The 15,376-nt window shown below is 35.3% G+C and overlaps 1 protein-coding gene across 3 annotated transcripts in view; it reads right to left on the bottom strand.

Moving 5' to 3' along the window:
• Positions 1-15,376, bottom strand: part of CPEB2 (cytoplasmic polyadenylation element binding protein 2) — a 53,150-nt gene that overhangs the window by 25,560 nt on the left and 12,214 nt on the right. For all 3 annotated transcript variants that reach the window (XM_074587614.1, XM_074587616.1, XM_074587615.1), the window contains exons 3-4: positions 12,334-12,424; positions 3,247-3,297 (exon numbers count right to left, since the gene is read on the bottom strand). In XM_074587614.1, the coding sequence (XP_074443715.1) occupies positions 3,247-3,297; positions 12,334-12,424 (142 nt within the window). The remainder of the gene's footprint in view (positions 1-3,246; positions 3,298-12,333; positions 12,425-15,376) is intronic.

The raw sequence follows: 15,376 nt of genomic DNA, 5'->3' as shown, positions 1-15,376 counted from the left end.
TGAAGCCTTTTTCATTAATACTTATTTGTCATTTAAAGAAATCCATAAACAATTATGGCAAAAACTTCCCAGGAGTCTAGACTAAAGGAGGTAGGTGCCTACTTCCCATTTTATTCTATTGGATGCGAGTGCCTAAATTCTATTAAGATTTCTTTAGAAATCACATCTTTATAGATTTTAAGGCTGAAAGGGATCGTTATGACCATTCAAGTTTGGCATGCCTAACAGACTACAGAAATTCATTTAGCAATTCCTGTATAGGAAGTTTAATAACTTCTGTTTGAAGTAAACCACCTTTTTTTAGAAGCCCAGCCAGCTATAGTGTCTCTAAGATGGAAAATCTAATATTCCCTTGCTAAACTAATCAAATGGTGAATTATGTTTCAATAGCCATTAAAAAAATTCAATGCATTAAAACTATAAAAGTGGGTGAACCCTATAATGGGGAAAAAACCACCCTACACCCCAACAAATTGGACTCTTGCATTATTACTTGCTACAGAAAGTTTCTAAGTTGACAATTAATGATGTACTCAGGTAAACCCATTCCAAAGTATCTTTTTTTTGACTTTTGAGAGATACCAGTCATTAAAAATGCATTGCTTTTTTTACAGCTTGAGCTGAAACAAGAGATATAATTATCAGATATATAATTTATTAAAACACATAAATCAGCTTTCCCTTGGTTCACTTCATTAATTTAAATAATGAAAACTGTAAATATTAATATTAGGTACAGTTCAGTAAGTACACTTTAAATGAGCTGGAAGAGAACTATCATTTAAGAAGAGGAAAAACTAGCTAAAAGTAAGTTTTATCTAGAAGTGCTTAGTCTTAAATGGGTTGAGGAATTAATTCTAGCCTGGCTCATATCAGAACCTTACTGGGATCCAAAGATACTAGTCGTCTAAAATCAAGCCCATTAAAATCCAGTGAGGGCTGTGATCTAGTGTTAAGTATTAGTGCACACGTAGGTGGGCCAGGATCCTTAAAAATGTTGGTGCTTTTCTTTCACGAAGGTCTGGTATTCCTGCTCCTTCTTGTACCAACTACTACGCTTACTGAGAAACTAAAGGACAAATGTGAGTCTGAATTAGCAACTCTCCTCTCCCCTATTCCTCCCTCCAAGGTACCAATTACAGGGATATGGGGAAATGTTAGCTTGAATCCACTTAAACAGAGAAGGAAACTGGAGTCTACAACTTATCAGGAAGTGTTCAAGCTGTAATTCTCATTACCGCGTATTTGGAGGAAGCCCCTCAATTCTTGCTAAGAAAGACAGAAAGGTTGTGCAGAGCCTGAGCAGCTGGAGCTTCCCAGAAGCTGTTGCCAGTGCTTCTCCTCTCCAGCTGTAAGGAGCTGCAGTTCAGACACTCCAACTTGGGGTGCCTCTGATCGGTACACGTGATTGCACTGGACTGCACTGACAGGGACATCAGACTCTCCAGGGACATGGCAGAGCAGTGACATATCTAAACCAAGGCTCCGAATTAAATTCTAAAGGGCACACCTAAAAATTAGGTATTGCAGCACCTGTCCTTCAGATACTCAAAACTGTTATTTTTATCTCACCTACTGAAGGTTGGAAATAATACTGCAGCTTTTAGAGGACAGCAGTCACATTAAATGCCAACTTCCAAATTACAGTGGAAATCCTGCCAGCATTAATAACCAAACAAGATATTCTTCAGTGCTTATTCTAGCTCTGTGGTAAGATTTTCAGGATAGACTGGTGCCACTGAGGTGTGTTTTTCCAATGTCCGTGATAATAGCAAAAACCTTTTTTCCTAGATACCTCATTGAATAACAATGCTTCCCCTGTGCTCTTTTAGCACACAAAACTATAAAACGAGAAGTTCACCATTCTAAGTATTAAAACAAATGAACTAAAAAATATAAATTTCTTACACTGACTGCATTGAAATATTTCACAGTTGCTCATAAGATTTCTTAGTTTTTAATACCTTCCCATCTAACACTTCATTATAAACCAACAGATAACGACAATTGCACATATACCACCTCAACAACCCAGCTTGCAGAACAGGTCTTACAGTTGCAGTTAATACAGAAAGTTAATTGTTGTAAATGTTCTAACATTAAAGCACATCGCTATTCAATGGAGTTTCTGACCAGGAATCAGGATTATGGCCTGTGTGGGCTAAACATCAATTCTATTTCAACAGTTAAGTAGCTTTTTTCATTTTTCAAAATACTCCATTATCTTAAAGAACTATTCAATACCAAAGGACCTAATTCTTCTAATGTCTGTTGTGCAGTATTTTCCTTTATTGGGTATAAAGCTAAACCTGAATTTCCTTAAAATTTTAAACATTTACACAAGGAAAAGTAGGTATTTTTTATATTTTATATCCATTTGCGCAAGTGTAAACGACTGTGCAGAAAGGTAAGACAATTTAAAAAAAGAGCTTCACAGAACAACAACTGTGAAATAACTTTTTTGACTGTATTTTTTAATAATTAGGTCTTTACTGGTAACTTTTAGACCCATCAAGTCAAGACAAAGTGTACTTGCTTTGTGTAGAGCAGCTTCCACTTTTTCTAATCTAAAGAACTGTGGCATTACAGCTCTAATTTTTCCCAATGTAGAAAACATTTGTGTGCAAACCCTCTGATTTATTATTGACTTAGATGGATTACCAAGCTCTGCTTCCTTCTTTAGCCTTGAACAAAGGCTAAAGTTCATGCCTTCACTGAGTAGCAGATGTTCATGAAGTTTGACCTACTGGGAGAGGAACGTGAACATGAACTCTAACTTCAGCATATTTTGCAGTTAGAAACATACTTGACAAAGCCAGTTCCAAAAACCCCAATACAAATAAAATGGTATTTCACATAAGTGTAACAGAAAGTATCTAATTCACCCTTTATTTACACAAGATAGAAAAACATGCCTTTCTGGCCTTCTTATTTTTCTAATCGCTGTTTCTGTGTAATAGATTTCTAGTAGATTTTTGGAGAACATACCACTGGTTTGCTTGAGAACAAAAAAGAACAGTTCATCGTTACGAGCATTTCAGATTTCAAATAAGCTAGATATAATGAAAGGCTGTTGCAAGATTAGCTCTTGCCATTCAACTCTGAAAAATGGCAACAGTCCCATCAGTGTTGAAGACTAGAGGCAAGTAATTCAATAACAGAATATAATAGTATAATTTTATACCAACATGTCAGATTTAAGCTAAGCTAGAGATAATTAGAAACTGTTATAAGATTAGCACTTACCATTTAACATCAGAAGATTGTCAGTCCCTGGATGTGGATAACTTAAGCGACCTTAAAAGAAAACAAAAACCAAAGAACAAAACAAAACAAATGCAGAATGTTTAGCTATTCTGCTAGAAAAAAATAATGAAAAATCACCAATTAGAATTTAAATACAAACTATATTTCCAGTTTGCCAAAGGGAAATAAAGAGCTAATATTTAACTCCAAGCACATTAACCAACAATACCCTTGACCCAAGTTAAAGCTGACAAGAACAGACTTCTTAACCTTAATTCTCTGGTCATAAGATCTGCAATGTGCTTTGGGATCAGCTCCAATAGGATAAAGCCACTTTTTGTTTCATGACACCCAGAAATAGTGCTGACTGCTTTAGTCTTCTCTTTCATAGTGACTGTGAATAACTGTACTATGCACATCGCTTAACAGAGTGGCATTTCTACAGTTTAGTGCTTCACTACTGAATCAATTTAAGAAAAATCATGTTAATAGGAATTAAGGAATTAAAATTTTATTAACCAGTTTATGACTGTATCTTGGTGTATTACATATAACCATTGTATTTAATATTTTTCAGTAATTCTGTCAAAACTAGAGTACTGGTTTACAAAATTAAAGAATATGATAGGTAGTATTTTGAATGTTTTACATTGAATAAAAATACATTAAAACCTTGTATCCTGGCATCAGAATTTTTCAAGTGTTGCGTTTTACTACGTTGGTGGCATGTTATACTTTAATAGTTAGATGAATGGTTTAAAACACACAGACGAAGTGTCTGTTCACTACAAATTCCTTTTTATTAAAGAGGACGTTTTCTGTTTACAGGAAGCTGCAAACATACCAGTAGTGCACACTGACCTAGAGAGACATTTACAATAGCTTCTGTGTTTGTAAGAAGTGTGCTTTAATGTGCAAAAAACTGCATTTCCATCTATCTCGCTAGTAACACATGCTTGCTTATAATCTGTAAGCACATATAAAAAAAAAAATACTGTAACTTAAAATTTAAATCTTTTGGAGGAAATGAGAATGTTTGTGGAGGCATAAAGAAGAATCCAGTCTGGAAGAAATGGGTGTTTTCAACACACACAGGTTTAAAGGGAAATATGTATGCAGATGGCTTGCAAGATGTGAGAAAGTATTAGTAAGACACCATCATACCCTAATAAGGCTCACTCTTCTAAAAAGACAGGAAGGGAAAAAAAAAGAAAGGAAAAAAAGAAAGAAGAAAGAAGAAAGAAAACCACATCAGCAATCCACATATTAACATTGTCTAACAATGCCTGTCATACACTGGGGTGTTTTTTTTCCTGTACTGTTGGTAAACTGATTAGAAGAAAGACTGGAAACATCTCGAAATAATGGTTCTGTGTCCCAAGGGACACCTTTGGGGTTAAATAAAAAACCTTTTTGCTGAAAATCAGTAAGTAATAGGGTTTAAGTTTTGCTCTTCCCCTTTAGGAAGCCTATGCGACGATTTTCTACCAAAAACTATAGAAAAAATATACATTATGAACTCTTACACTCCAGATTTCAGAATAGCAAGAATTAAGATCATTTAGGATATTTTATCCAGCCTTATTATTTACAGGAATTGAATTGTGTCAAAAAAATTTTTATACAGCCACATATTATTTCTCTTACCACAGATTTCATTATTATGAGAATTAATGGTATCGGAACACCTGCAGATTCAGGACTATTTGCTTTGGAATTTGAAAGCATGGAGAAAACAGTGAAGGGCAATGGCAGTCTCCTGGAAAAACACAGCTGAATGCCACCCAAAGGGACTCTGCTGTCTTCTCTAACTTCTCCATAATTTTTGAGCAGGCTTAGGCAAGATACCAAACAAAAATTTGCAGGAGCCTCTGTCCTCATGTTCCCTATCTTCAAGATGTCCAGTTGTAACATACAAGCCATTTTTTCTGTCATGCTGAACGTTTACAGCTATAACTAATGTTTCTTGGAACTATAAATATTCTGCCCTTCTAGCAATGCATGCTGGTATAATAGGAAAAGAAATAGAAACAAGGCATCCTTAAATTATAATCTGGGAGCTGCCACTGGTTTGCTCAGCCTGGTGTATAATAAGTCACTTTGCTTTACTTCTTAGCTTTTTGGTCTATAAAGGTAATACTCATTTGCCTAACAGCAAGGATTTTACAAGATTATTTACTGTCACCATCATGTTTATATGCGGTGCTATAGAAATGTTTGCAACAATATGAGCTGTTTCTTGCAAATCAGAATGCTGTATCTATCTAGAATAACAATAGAAACTGTGAGAAATTATTATCTCATCTTGAACCTCCAGCCTGTGGTGACAGTCTTTCTCCCTGTCTGTATGCATTTATCTTCTTTTCCTATTCATCAAGGGAGACAAAAGATACATTATTTTTTTTTCTGTAATTACTACAGAAAAAGAGGTCAGATTTGAGGCCTAGCAGGAGAGAGAAGTCCACCAGTGACAACACCTGGAGAGGAAAGCTGTTTTTAGAAGACAGTAAATTCTGGGTTTACAACTCTAGTTTTGCATTCTTTTGCTTCCCCCCCTGCCTATGGAGTCACAGATAAGCTGCACCTGAAACATAGGTGCCAAACTGGAAAAGTGGAAATAATAAAGCACTCCTCATTTAAGTGGCAGGGAGAGAGCGCCCTAAGGAGCCGGGCCCACTGCTGCGGCGTAAAAAGCGAGTCACACAAACACAGAGAAACCCAATCGTGCTGCGGTACCGAGATGAATCTGCAAGCTCAGATAATGAATGATTTGAGGGTTAGAAAGGAAAACGAGCAACGCAGAATTCAGTACATGTACAGCTGCACGGATACTTCCTTTAAGTCTTATTTACATGGTTATTTCAATGTAATCAGACTTCGTATTACTGCCTTCTGGTGAACTTAATACTTGTGTTTACTACCTTGCCTAGTACTTGGACTGACAACCTTAAAAACATTTTTAACATGGAAGGTTTGCTTACTTTTTCAAAGTACAATCACTGCTATTTGATACGTTAACTTAGGTTCTTAGCCCTCAGACTAATCTGTTGAAGCAAAATGTGGTGTTTCTACTAGGGCATCCACCTGAATTTAATGATATACATAAATTCAGAACACTTCACGGGGGGAACTGGGTGCAAGATCAGGCCTATACAGAGCTCAGATTACAATATTTTTAACAGATTATTCTAGTTAAATGTACATACGCAATATCAAACCTCACTTTAAAATATCGCTTATATAAAATACAAAAGATGGGAGTAATTGTATGACATTTTACTAATTATGACATTTTAACAGTTATTTATTAAATAATGACAATTTACTTTGATTCTATCACATATTTCTTTTCAGTTAGCTATTTTCACTGCATGTTTAATGTGTTTTTAGAAAAATTCCATTTGAAGAACTGCCCTCGCTATAAATCCTATCTACTCCATCCTACTTCAATGTCATATTCTAGCGATTCCAGGGGCCTCCTCCTGCTTAAAAAAAGAAATTTTAATACTATATAAAGATTATTTACTAGTTTAAAGTAAACTACAAATTAGTCAAAGAATATCTAATATTTGCATAATAGACATATTCCATTCCCAAGAAATTAAAAGTAATCACTTCACTGTCTCTACAGAACTTAGCTCTACAGCATCCAAAATTAATAACGTGCTGCTATCTGGAAAAAATACAATGCCTAGTATTACAGTACTGTATCATAAAGTATCATGTTATAGACATTTTCTCTGTGCAAACCTGAACTTGCAAATTCATCATGTTACCACCAATTAATAATTCTCCTGTGTCATGGCTAAATTCAAAACAGCATTGCTAAGGAGAAGCAGGTATGTCTGACATTTCTTATGCAACTGGAGTTCTATTGAATTTAGCCCCCTCTTCCATATCTAAATGTGATTAACATTACCAGAACTGCATGGTATGTGTTTCTCACAATGTATTCTTCTGTAAGGACAGAAAAAAATAAAAAGCTTGCAAATAAATTTTGGTGGGCTAGTTTATCCACTAAATCCAGCTAAAAGTCTTGCTAATCCAAACCATGAGGAAAGAGTAACAAACTTAGTTTTAATGACATTTCTGTAATCTCATGTTACTAATATGGGCAAAATTTAAATTTTTTAGTAAGATGCTTCTGAGCATACAGATATAGTTGTGCTTGCTCACTTTTCGTATCTACTTTTGGAAATGCATACTTTCTATTCCTATTTAACTAAACTGTTAGAGGAATGCCCATATACTTAAATCTATCCCAAATGTTTTAATATAACGACTGCTTTAAACATTGATGACTCACAGTTTCACAAGTTTGATATTTCATGTCTACTTCCCTCCCCTTTTTTTTAAAAAAGAAAAAGTCTTAAATGGTTGAATGAAGAGAGTGAGAATCACAAAGTCCCTTCACATCTTTCTTTTATCAAGAGATCTCCTCACTATAAGAGAAAAAGCTTCCAAGTTAAGCTTTTCCCAAACTACTTTAACAGATCGGTGAATGGCTAAGGACTGCAGCAGTTCCAGAAAGCTCAGTTTTTGAATCAGCGTAGTTAAGACAACAGTGCAAAACCACGTTTGGATGACACCTAGTTACAGAAATCCTGGATACTGCACTTTCAAACAGTTGTGTAATAATTATGTAAGTCATAATGAGGCCAAATGTGTTGTCTCTGATAGTCAATTGAGTCTATTTAGGCTAATCAGTCTATCAGTCTTAAATATATTCTTTTATCGTAAAAAGTTTCTATGACAGAAGGAGGAAACAATCTGTATGCAAAATTTCAAAGCTTTTTATATGAATAAGAGTGAAGTTTTTCCTTCCATACTTTTTTTATTCATCCTAAAACTCTTTTCAGAGTGCAATTTGACCTACTCTAGGAAGCAACTGCATAACTCTAAACCTTACAGCTTCATAACACAAAATATAAAAGAAATTTCTTTGGAAACAGAAGTTACCATATGCAAAGCAAGAAAGTGTTCTCTACTGTGTTGCTGAGTCACCAATGATTTTCTTTTTACTTCACTGAACATGCGCCAGCAGGTCGTTTTTAAAAGATGTCTAACAGCTGAAAAGCTCAACAAAAACAATTTTAAGGGAAAATAAAACCAGGAAAATCAAGACAGACTTCTAAGTGCATCAAGTTATTTTTCCCCACTGATAAGCCAAATAATAGTGTTTTACTTTTATTATTTATTACTATCTGTAAAAAAGAAAAAGAAATATATTTCTGTAACTTCCCTACAAAATTTGTTTTGCCCCTCACAAAGAAAACAGAAGAAAAATTCAACATAAAGTTAATATTCCTGCTAATATAGCTACGGCTAATTCAAGTTCACTACTATCCTACATCTAGCTTGCAGAGCTGTAAGAGAGTTGGTCGGGAAACAGAAATGAATTGTAAATCGAGTACAGTAGCAATACTCTTGGATTACAAAAACCAAGCCCTTAAATTACATGGAGAATTCCACAGTCTTTACTAGAAAAATATTTAAAACAGCAGATAATTAATTCCATTAAATGACCTGCTCCTCAATTACAACACATATTCCATGCAAAATATAACCATTTATTTGAAATTTTTTTCCCCCTAAACTGTTTTAGTCCAAATGTACTGGCTTTCCTGTTTCTGAAATGTCTAGAATCCAAGTCTTCTAGGTCTTGACATCAAGTAGCATTGGTATTTGGGGGAGAAGGGGGGAAAAAACGCAAGTACACAAGAGAGAGATCTGGAAAAGAGTTATACTACCAATACCTATGTATTTCAGGCTACCAATATTGTAATTCTTCTCTCAAAACAGTTGTAAGGGCTGTTATAAGAATAAAAAGGGTATTTAAGAACAATGATGTAAAAATTAGTTAGTTTATTTTAACTTTTATTAATTTTAACTTCAGTTTATGTTCCATTGATTGGATGGGATAATCTTAAACATTAGTTAATGTCTTATTATGAAATGTATTTCAAGAAAGCTGCACGGAAAAGGTTAGTTTTAATATCATTAGTATTTCTGCTGCAATGACTAGTGAAGTCAAACATCTATTCCTTATTAACCTACCTTGAAAAAATATCTTATTGAAAGATAAAAATTTCTTATTCCTTTTGATCACATCTGTAATAATTGCTAAACTTTGTCTAAGTGAAGCTGAAACTATGCATCTATAAACAATTTTTTGGCAGGCATAAACTTAGCTTTCAGTTTGTAATAAATAAAGTTTTTTCCAAGTTCATGAAAGCAAAAGCGGTGAAAGTTGTATTTCTCCTGAAATGGATCTTGAAATGCAAAACTTAAAGCTGTGAGCTAGTACACAGTGTCTGTTCTGCATTGTGCAAAATCTGAGACAAGATGCTTAGTCATACTCCAGATATTGTAAGCAGCTAAATCTGAAACACGTGCTTAAAATTCCAGGGACCTTCATTTTACTGCTGTGGTCGGATATAAAAGCTGCATTGTTTCAGTGTGCTTAGATTTACTTAAAAACTTGTCATAAATATACTTTCTAGTTACAAAATATTCTTTGCTTACAACAAAGTACGTAATATATTAATAAGAACAACAAATAAATAACAATAATATTCTTAATCCTTCACGTTCTGCAAGCAAATATGATGGTTTCTTAAGTAAATGTCAGATTTTCTGTGGTGAAAAGAAAAGCCACAGAGGCTGAAATAACAAAATCAGTGTTTCATGGTTTGCAGAAAAAAAAGCAGCTAAAGTTGCTAGGAAATTACAGAAATGCCAACTAATGGTGACTAAACAGAAGAGGGGCAGAGAAGAACTAAAAGGCTATTCTAGGATCTGATCTCTTCTTCCCATTTTCAGTCGGTAAGGAACATGTCTCATGGCTTACTGTTAATAATGTAGCTGTTTCAGCTGAAATAATAACTTCCAAAGAGAAAAAAATATTTTAACCAATTTAAATAACAGCAGACAATTACTCTATTTAAATTCCGTTGGCGTGTGCATTGTTCTCTGGCGCTCAAACAAAAAAATGGATTTCCTTTGAATTCATCACTATCTATGGCTTCCATCTGTTTTAGTTCAAACATAAAACTTAGCAGAATTTTCACTGCAAGAGTATGATGGTGAAACGGTTAAAAATAATAATCTCTTAACTGTAGACTGAAACCGTATATTCATGTCTCTAGAAAGCACAGAACAACTGTGGAAACTTTACTGAGTTTTTCAGAAGTGTCTATGCATGAAACCAATTCACTTTAAAAACTTAAAGCTTTGTCGTATTCTTGCTGAAAAATTATTATTGGAAATACATCATTTTCATCTATTGTATCACAGTGAAATATTAAGAGACGAACAAAAAGAAAAATGGGTCTTTTCTGTGCTCACTGTGCCTCTGGAAACTCTCCTGCATTATAAAGCCAAAATGAAAACAGCGAGATGGCAAGGGGAACAGAGCCACCACCTCCATTTGTCATGTCAGTGTGCGCAGAAAAACGGGAATAAACCGACTAGTTTTCAGGAATGTGAGAGGTGCCAATGGCAGTCTATTGCGACAGAAGATCCGCGTTCTCTAATTTTATGCCTAACAGTAGCTTTGCCTTTTAATATCCTTCCTGATGGGAGATTTGGGTTCAGATAACCAAAGAAAACGTTAGTCACCACCTGAGTGTGGAAAATTGAAGCAAAAATGCTTTGAAACAGGGATGATCTAACCTTGTCTTTGATGACACAGGCATGCTTTTAGTCCACAGCAGTTACCACTGCGATAACTGTTCACAGGTTTCAACCCCTCTGTGTTACTTAGCAATGTTTTGTAAACATGCAGAATAGGCAGAAACTGAATTTAATAATGGACTTATATAATAAAATTACTAAAACTGAAATTAATTCTCTGTAGGCAGTAAGAAACAAGAGATCAGATTCAGGAACTTCCAAGAAAATTTACTTTCAGCTTCCACTCTAAAGGGGGGGAAATTAACTAACTAAATGCTACCCACCTACTGACGCTCTGTAGAGATTTTCAGCTTGAAAAAAACACACACTTTTGGCTTTACATCGCACAATACAATTAAGTGCTTTCTCAATACTACAGGTCTGTCAATTGATTACAGATCTTAAGAGAACCACCAGCAGACTCTAGCAACGTGTCTTTCAAATTAGGAGAACACAGGTCCTTATGTGCTAATGTAATATGTATTAACTCCAGGAGCCTCTTGAAATTGAGAATGGATGGAAGTAAATAACAATATAAAAAGCAAGAAATATTTTTCTATTTTTTCATTTTTTTCAATTGCTTCAATGCTCAGACTTAATTTCTGCAAAGCAAGCCTGAAGTCTTGCATAATTTTAAAGTTAGATTGTGTTAGTCTAATTCTAACATCACAAATGAAGTAACCTTCGATCAGGCCAAATAAAATGGCTTGGGCTCCTTGCCCCAAAGTTCAACAGTAAACACCACCTGAGAATAAGTATGGAAAAACAGAATTCAAAAGAGTGAGTTAATGTACAGTGAACAGCGGATTTAAAATTGAAGCCCAAAAATATTAGCTATATGCTTACTGCTGTGGCCAAATAATTTGAACAGAGCCTAGAAGGGTAACAGGAACCAGCATTCTAAATCTAAGTTTATTTCTAGACTTCTTCAGACAAACAGAAACTGGACAATTAGATGCAAAATACTTGAAAGGACAAAAACTGAATTTATCAGTGGACTTAAATTTTCCTTTCAGCTTCCACTGTAATGAACGGGAAAAATAACCGACTAACACTGGCAGCAGTTTGATTCCCCTCCCACCCTCTTTTGGCTACCTCTAGCAGAACAGTGTGTCTTCACAAACTGAGGTAGAATTTCCTACAGCAGACAAGTAAATTTCAAATGAAACTATTAATTTCTTGGGGGAAAGGAGGGAAGGAGAAAAACCTCTGAGGACGTTAAAGCTTAAGTTTTAAACAACTGTAAATGAACGTTTTCAATAAAATACAGCTTGAGATTGACCTTTCATGTGAGTTGAGACAATAATTCATTTGCTATTTTAATATGAACCTAGAATCTAAATTAGCAATCAGTATTAATTCAAATATGCAGAATGGATGACCCTTTTTTCTTTATTTAGTGTAATAACATACCTTTAAGTGGATCATGCTCTGCTCTCATAATGTCAATAAGGGAGTTTTCCAAAGAGTGCATATTCAGACTGTCATACATTCTATTTCGATCCTAAAAGAGAACAAAATCCTTAGTATCGGAATACAAATTCTGTACTTTTTAACAGGAATCTTGTTAGGAAAACAAAGGTGCCTTCTAAAGGCTGTACGCTCAGACACTGTGGAGATGGACAATGATACAAAAGCTTAAGATACCTGAATTTATTAACAGTAAGTTTAATAGCATCCAAATATAAAACTAGACATGCCCCATGAGAAACTCTTCTGTGTATGCATTTTGATAGCCTGTGATTGCCCGTTTCCTTCAGAAGAGCTGCGTGAATCAGTTCTAGTGATCCACAGCAGAGTTAAGCATTAGGCTGTTTAATGAAGGAGCGTAATGTCTGTAAGAGCTCAATTTCACTTCATGCAGAAATTAAATAGTGAGTAAGGTGGGGAACTACAGGACAAGACTGACAGCCACCTCATATGAAAGCAAGCATTTTCTTGGTGCTTGGCTAAGTACTTTGCATGGGCCCTCAGTCCCCTGCTGAGGCTGTGCTTCCTGGCTTCTGAGTGATTCATCTGAGACCCTCTGCATGCAAAGACTTAAGTTATAAATGGTCAGCACTAAATGGTTAAAGGCTGGAAAGTTAAAGCTAAACCATGAAAAGAAAACGTCACAAAGCTTACTAATAGATTGCCAGAAGTTACCATAATGTCTTGCAAATATTTTCACTGAAGGTAATAAAAGTTATTGTAATAAATCATAAATGTTTTCACTGATTATGTGAAAAACATTTTCTACCATGTTTTCTAATATACCCAAGTTGCAGAGACAGAAGAAAGATGACTTCTAACTTCTTTGGTCTTGCTGGAATATCTTCAGAGACTGAAAATAGTTTGCGTAAAAACCTTAATGTCTTCTACTTTCAAGGCTTCTGGCTGGACTGTATTGCACTTAAAGGAATCCTGCAATCATGCCTTAATTTTACTGTTGTCTTGTCTCTGGTTGCACTACAGTAATTCAACAGAGTAGGATGAAATGCAGCACATGTATCCCATGACTGTTAAAATTCACTAAAGATGCAGCCATCCACTTAGTACATATATAATGGGGACAGAAGGCATCTGACCCACACTCTCTGGGACTTTCCATGACAGTTCAGCAGCATATAGATTAATTCCAAACTACATGCCTCAGCAAGCAGGTATTCCTCATGTTTGGGGAATGAAAAAGCAGGCTTTGAAATAAAGGTTTTCTAAGAGTCAGAAACTGTGACTTATTGACATCTTTGCAAAACAAGCTATGGTGAAACTAAGATTTTACTTTCAACTTCCTTAGAAAGTTTAGTCAACTTGATACAATGTTGGGATGAAGAGGGAGAAGCCTTTTTTTCAGCTCTCTCTCCTTCAAACAACTATAAAGAGTAATGGCTTCATGTTGGTTAAGCAATCTGCTATGTTCATTTGATCAGATTCTTTTTTTTTTTTTTTGGAAGCCCTTAGATAATTTTAATGATAAATTAAAAAAGCAGGTTTCTCTTGTCTCCCGCCATGTCCCAGACCAAATACCATTGACACTTTGCGAGGTGATCTTCAACCCAGTTTGAGTGCCAACAAGTCACCAGTACTATTTTAGTCCATAGCAGCCTTGTTTTGGGACTGGATGGCTTTCGTTCAGTTCTCTAGCTGTCCCAAGGAGCAGCAGAATGAAACCAGAGTGACTAATCTGCTTCCGTGCCCTTGCAGGTTTGTTTCTCAATAGCACAATGAAAAGAACCTGCTTACCATAGCAAACGTGCTTTCTATAGAAGGTGTGAGCAGTGACAAAGCTGGATCTGTTCCCTGCTGTCCCCTAGCATTCATTCAGAAGGTGTCTCATCAGGATTTTTAATGACACCTTAAATTCAGCTGAAGTCAGTACTTGGTAGGTACTAAGTGCTCTTGCAAAAACCACCACTGAGTAAACAGAAAACATGCCTTGCTACCTCTGTAGCTGATGAGGAAAAGAATTAGTATTGGTAAAACCTGGACTGAACTGCACATGTGACACTTCATCTTTGTTACAGGCTCACTAAATAAGAGTTTATTATTTATTTTTTTGATCATTGCTATACATATACATTGAGATAACGTGATTATCTGGCAAATTATTGTTACTGCAGGCTTAACTTTGGTCTGGAGAGCAGAAGCCTGTCAAAAAGGGCTCAATCGTAGTTGATTTGTAAAGCTGACCCATTTAGTTGTGGATCTTACAGAGAAATGGAAAAGTAAAACATAAAACATGCGTTTGTGATTCATTCATACACTGATCCAGTGGCTGACACAGTGCAATGATTGTAACTTCGCTCTTGCATCGTTCTGTTTTGCAAGTTCTATGTATTCAAAATGAAAGGTCTTGCGCTGCTGGAAGCAGAAGAAAAACTCTTCCCGTCCCCTTTACACCTTAGGAAGTTTGTATCTATAAAGCTAAAAAAAGAGGTTTGGTTTTTTTTTTGAATTGTATTACTTCATTTCTGGCAGTGGAAACATGCAATAGGCATGTACCATACAATAAAAAAATGTTGTGAATACATTACAGTAAAGCAGGATTTAAATATGGGAACTGTATTCTGCTGTCTCACTACCCACACCACACTATGTGCTTGTGAGTTTGGGTAATATCTAGGTAATTGGTGCTCCAAACTTTTAACATCTTCTCCAGTTCACACTTGATGAGCTATATACTATAAAGCAGCATTATATGAAATTTAACTATCTCAAAAGGACTAAGTCATTCTTTGGGTGCAAGGTTCATTTTAAACCTTTCTGCAACTAGGCTTTATAATGCTAACACACTGTGTTCTGCTCCCCAAATATGTACATCATATCTTTAAAGAGCACAGTTATCTATGCAAATATGAAGACTTCATTTCAAAGCAGAACTTAAAAGTATTTCAGTAATGTAGGTCACATCAGCAAAGATCTTCTAGAAAGTTCTACAATAGAAAAAAAAATCCACAACAGTTTAGAAGGAGATGGT

The sequence above is a fragment of the Larus michahellis genome, chromosome 5, assembly GCF_964199755.1.
Source record: "Larus michahellis chromosome 5, bLarMic1.1, whole genome shotgun sequence".
Lineage (NCBI taxonomy): Eukaryota > Metazoa > Chordata > Aves > Charadriiformes > Laridae > Larus > Larus michahellis.
Note: the sequence above shows the minus strand (reverse complement) of the source record. Positions and strands in the feature narration are given on the sequence as shown.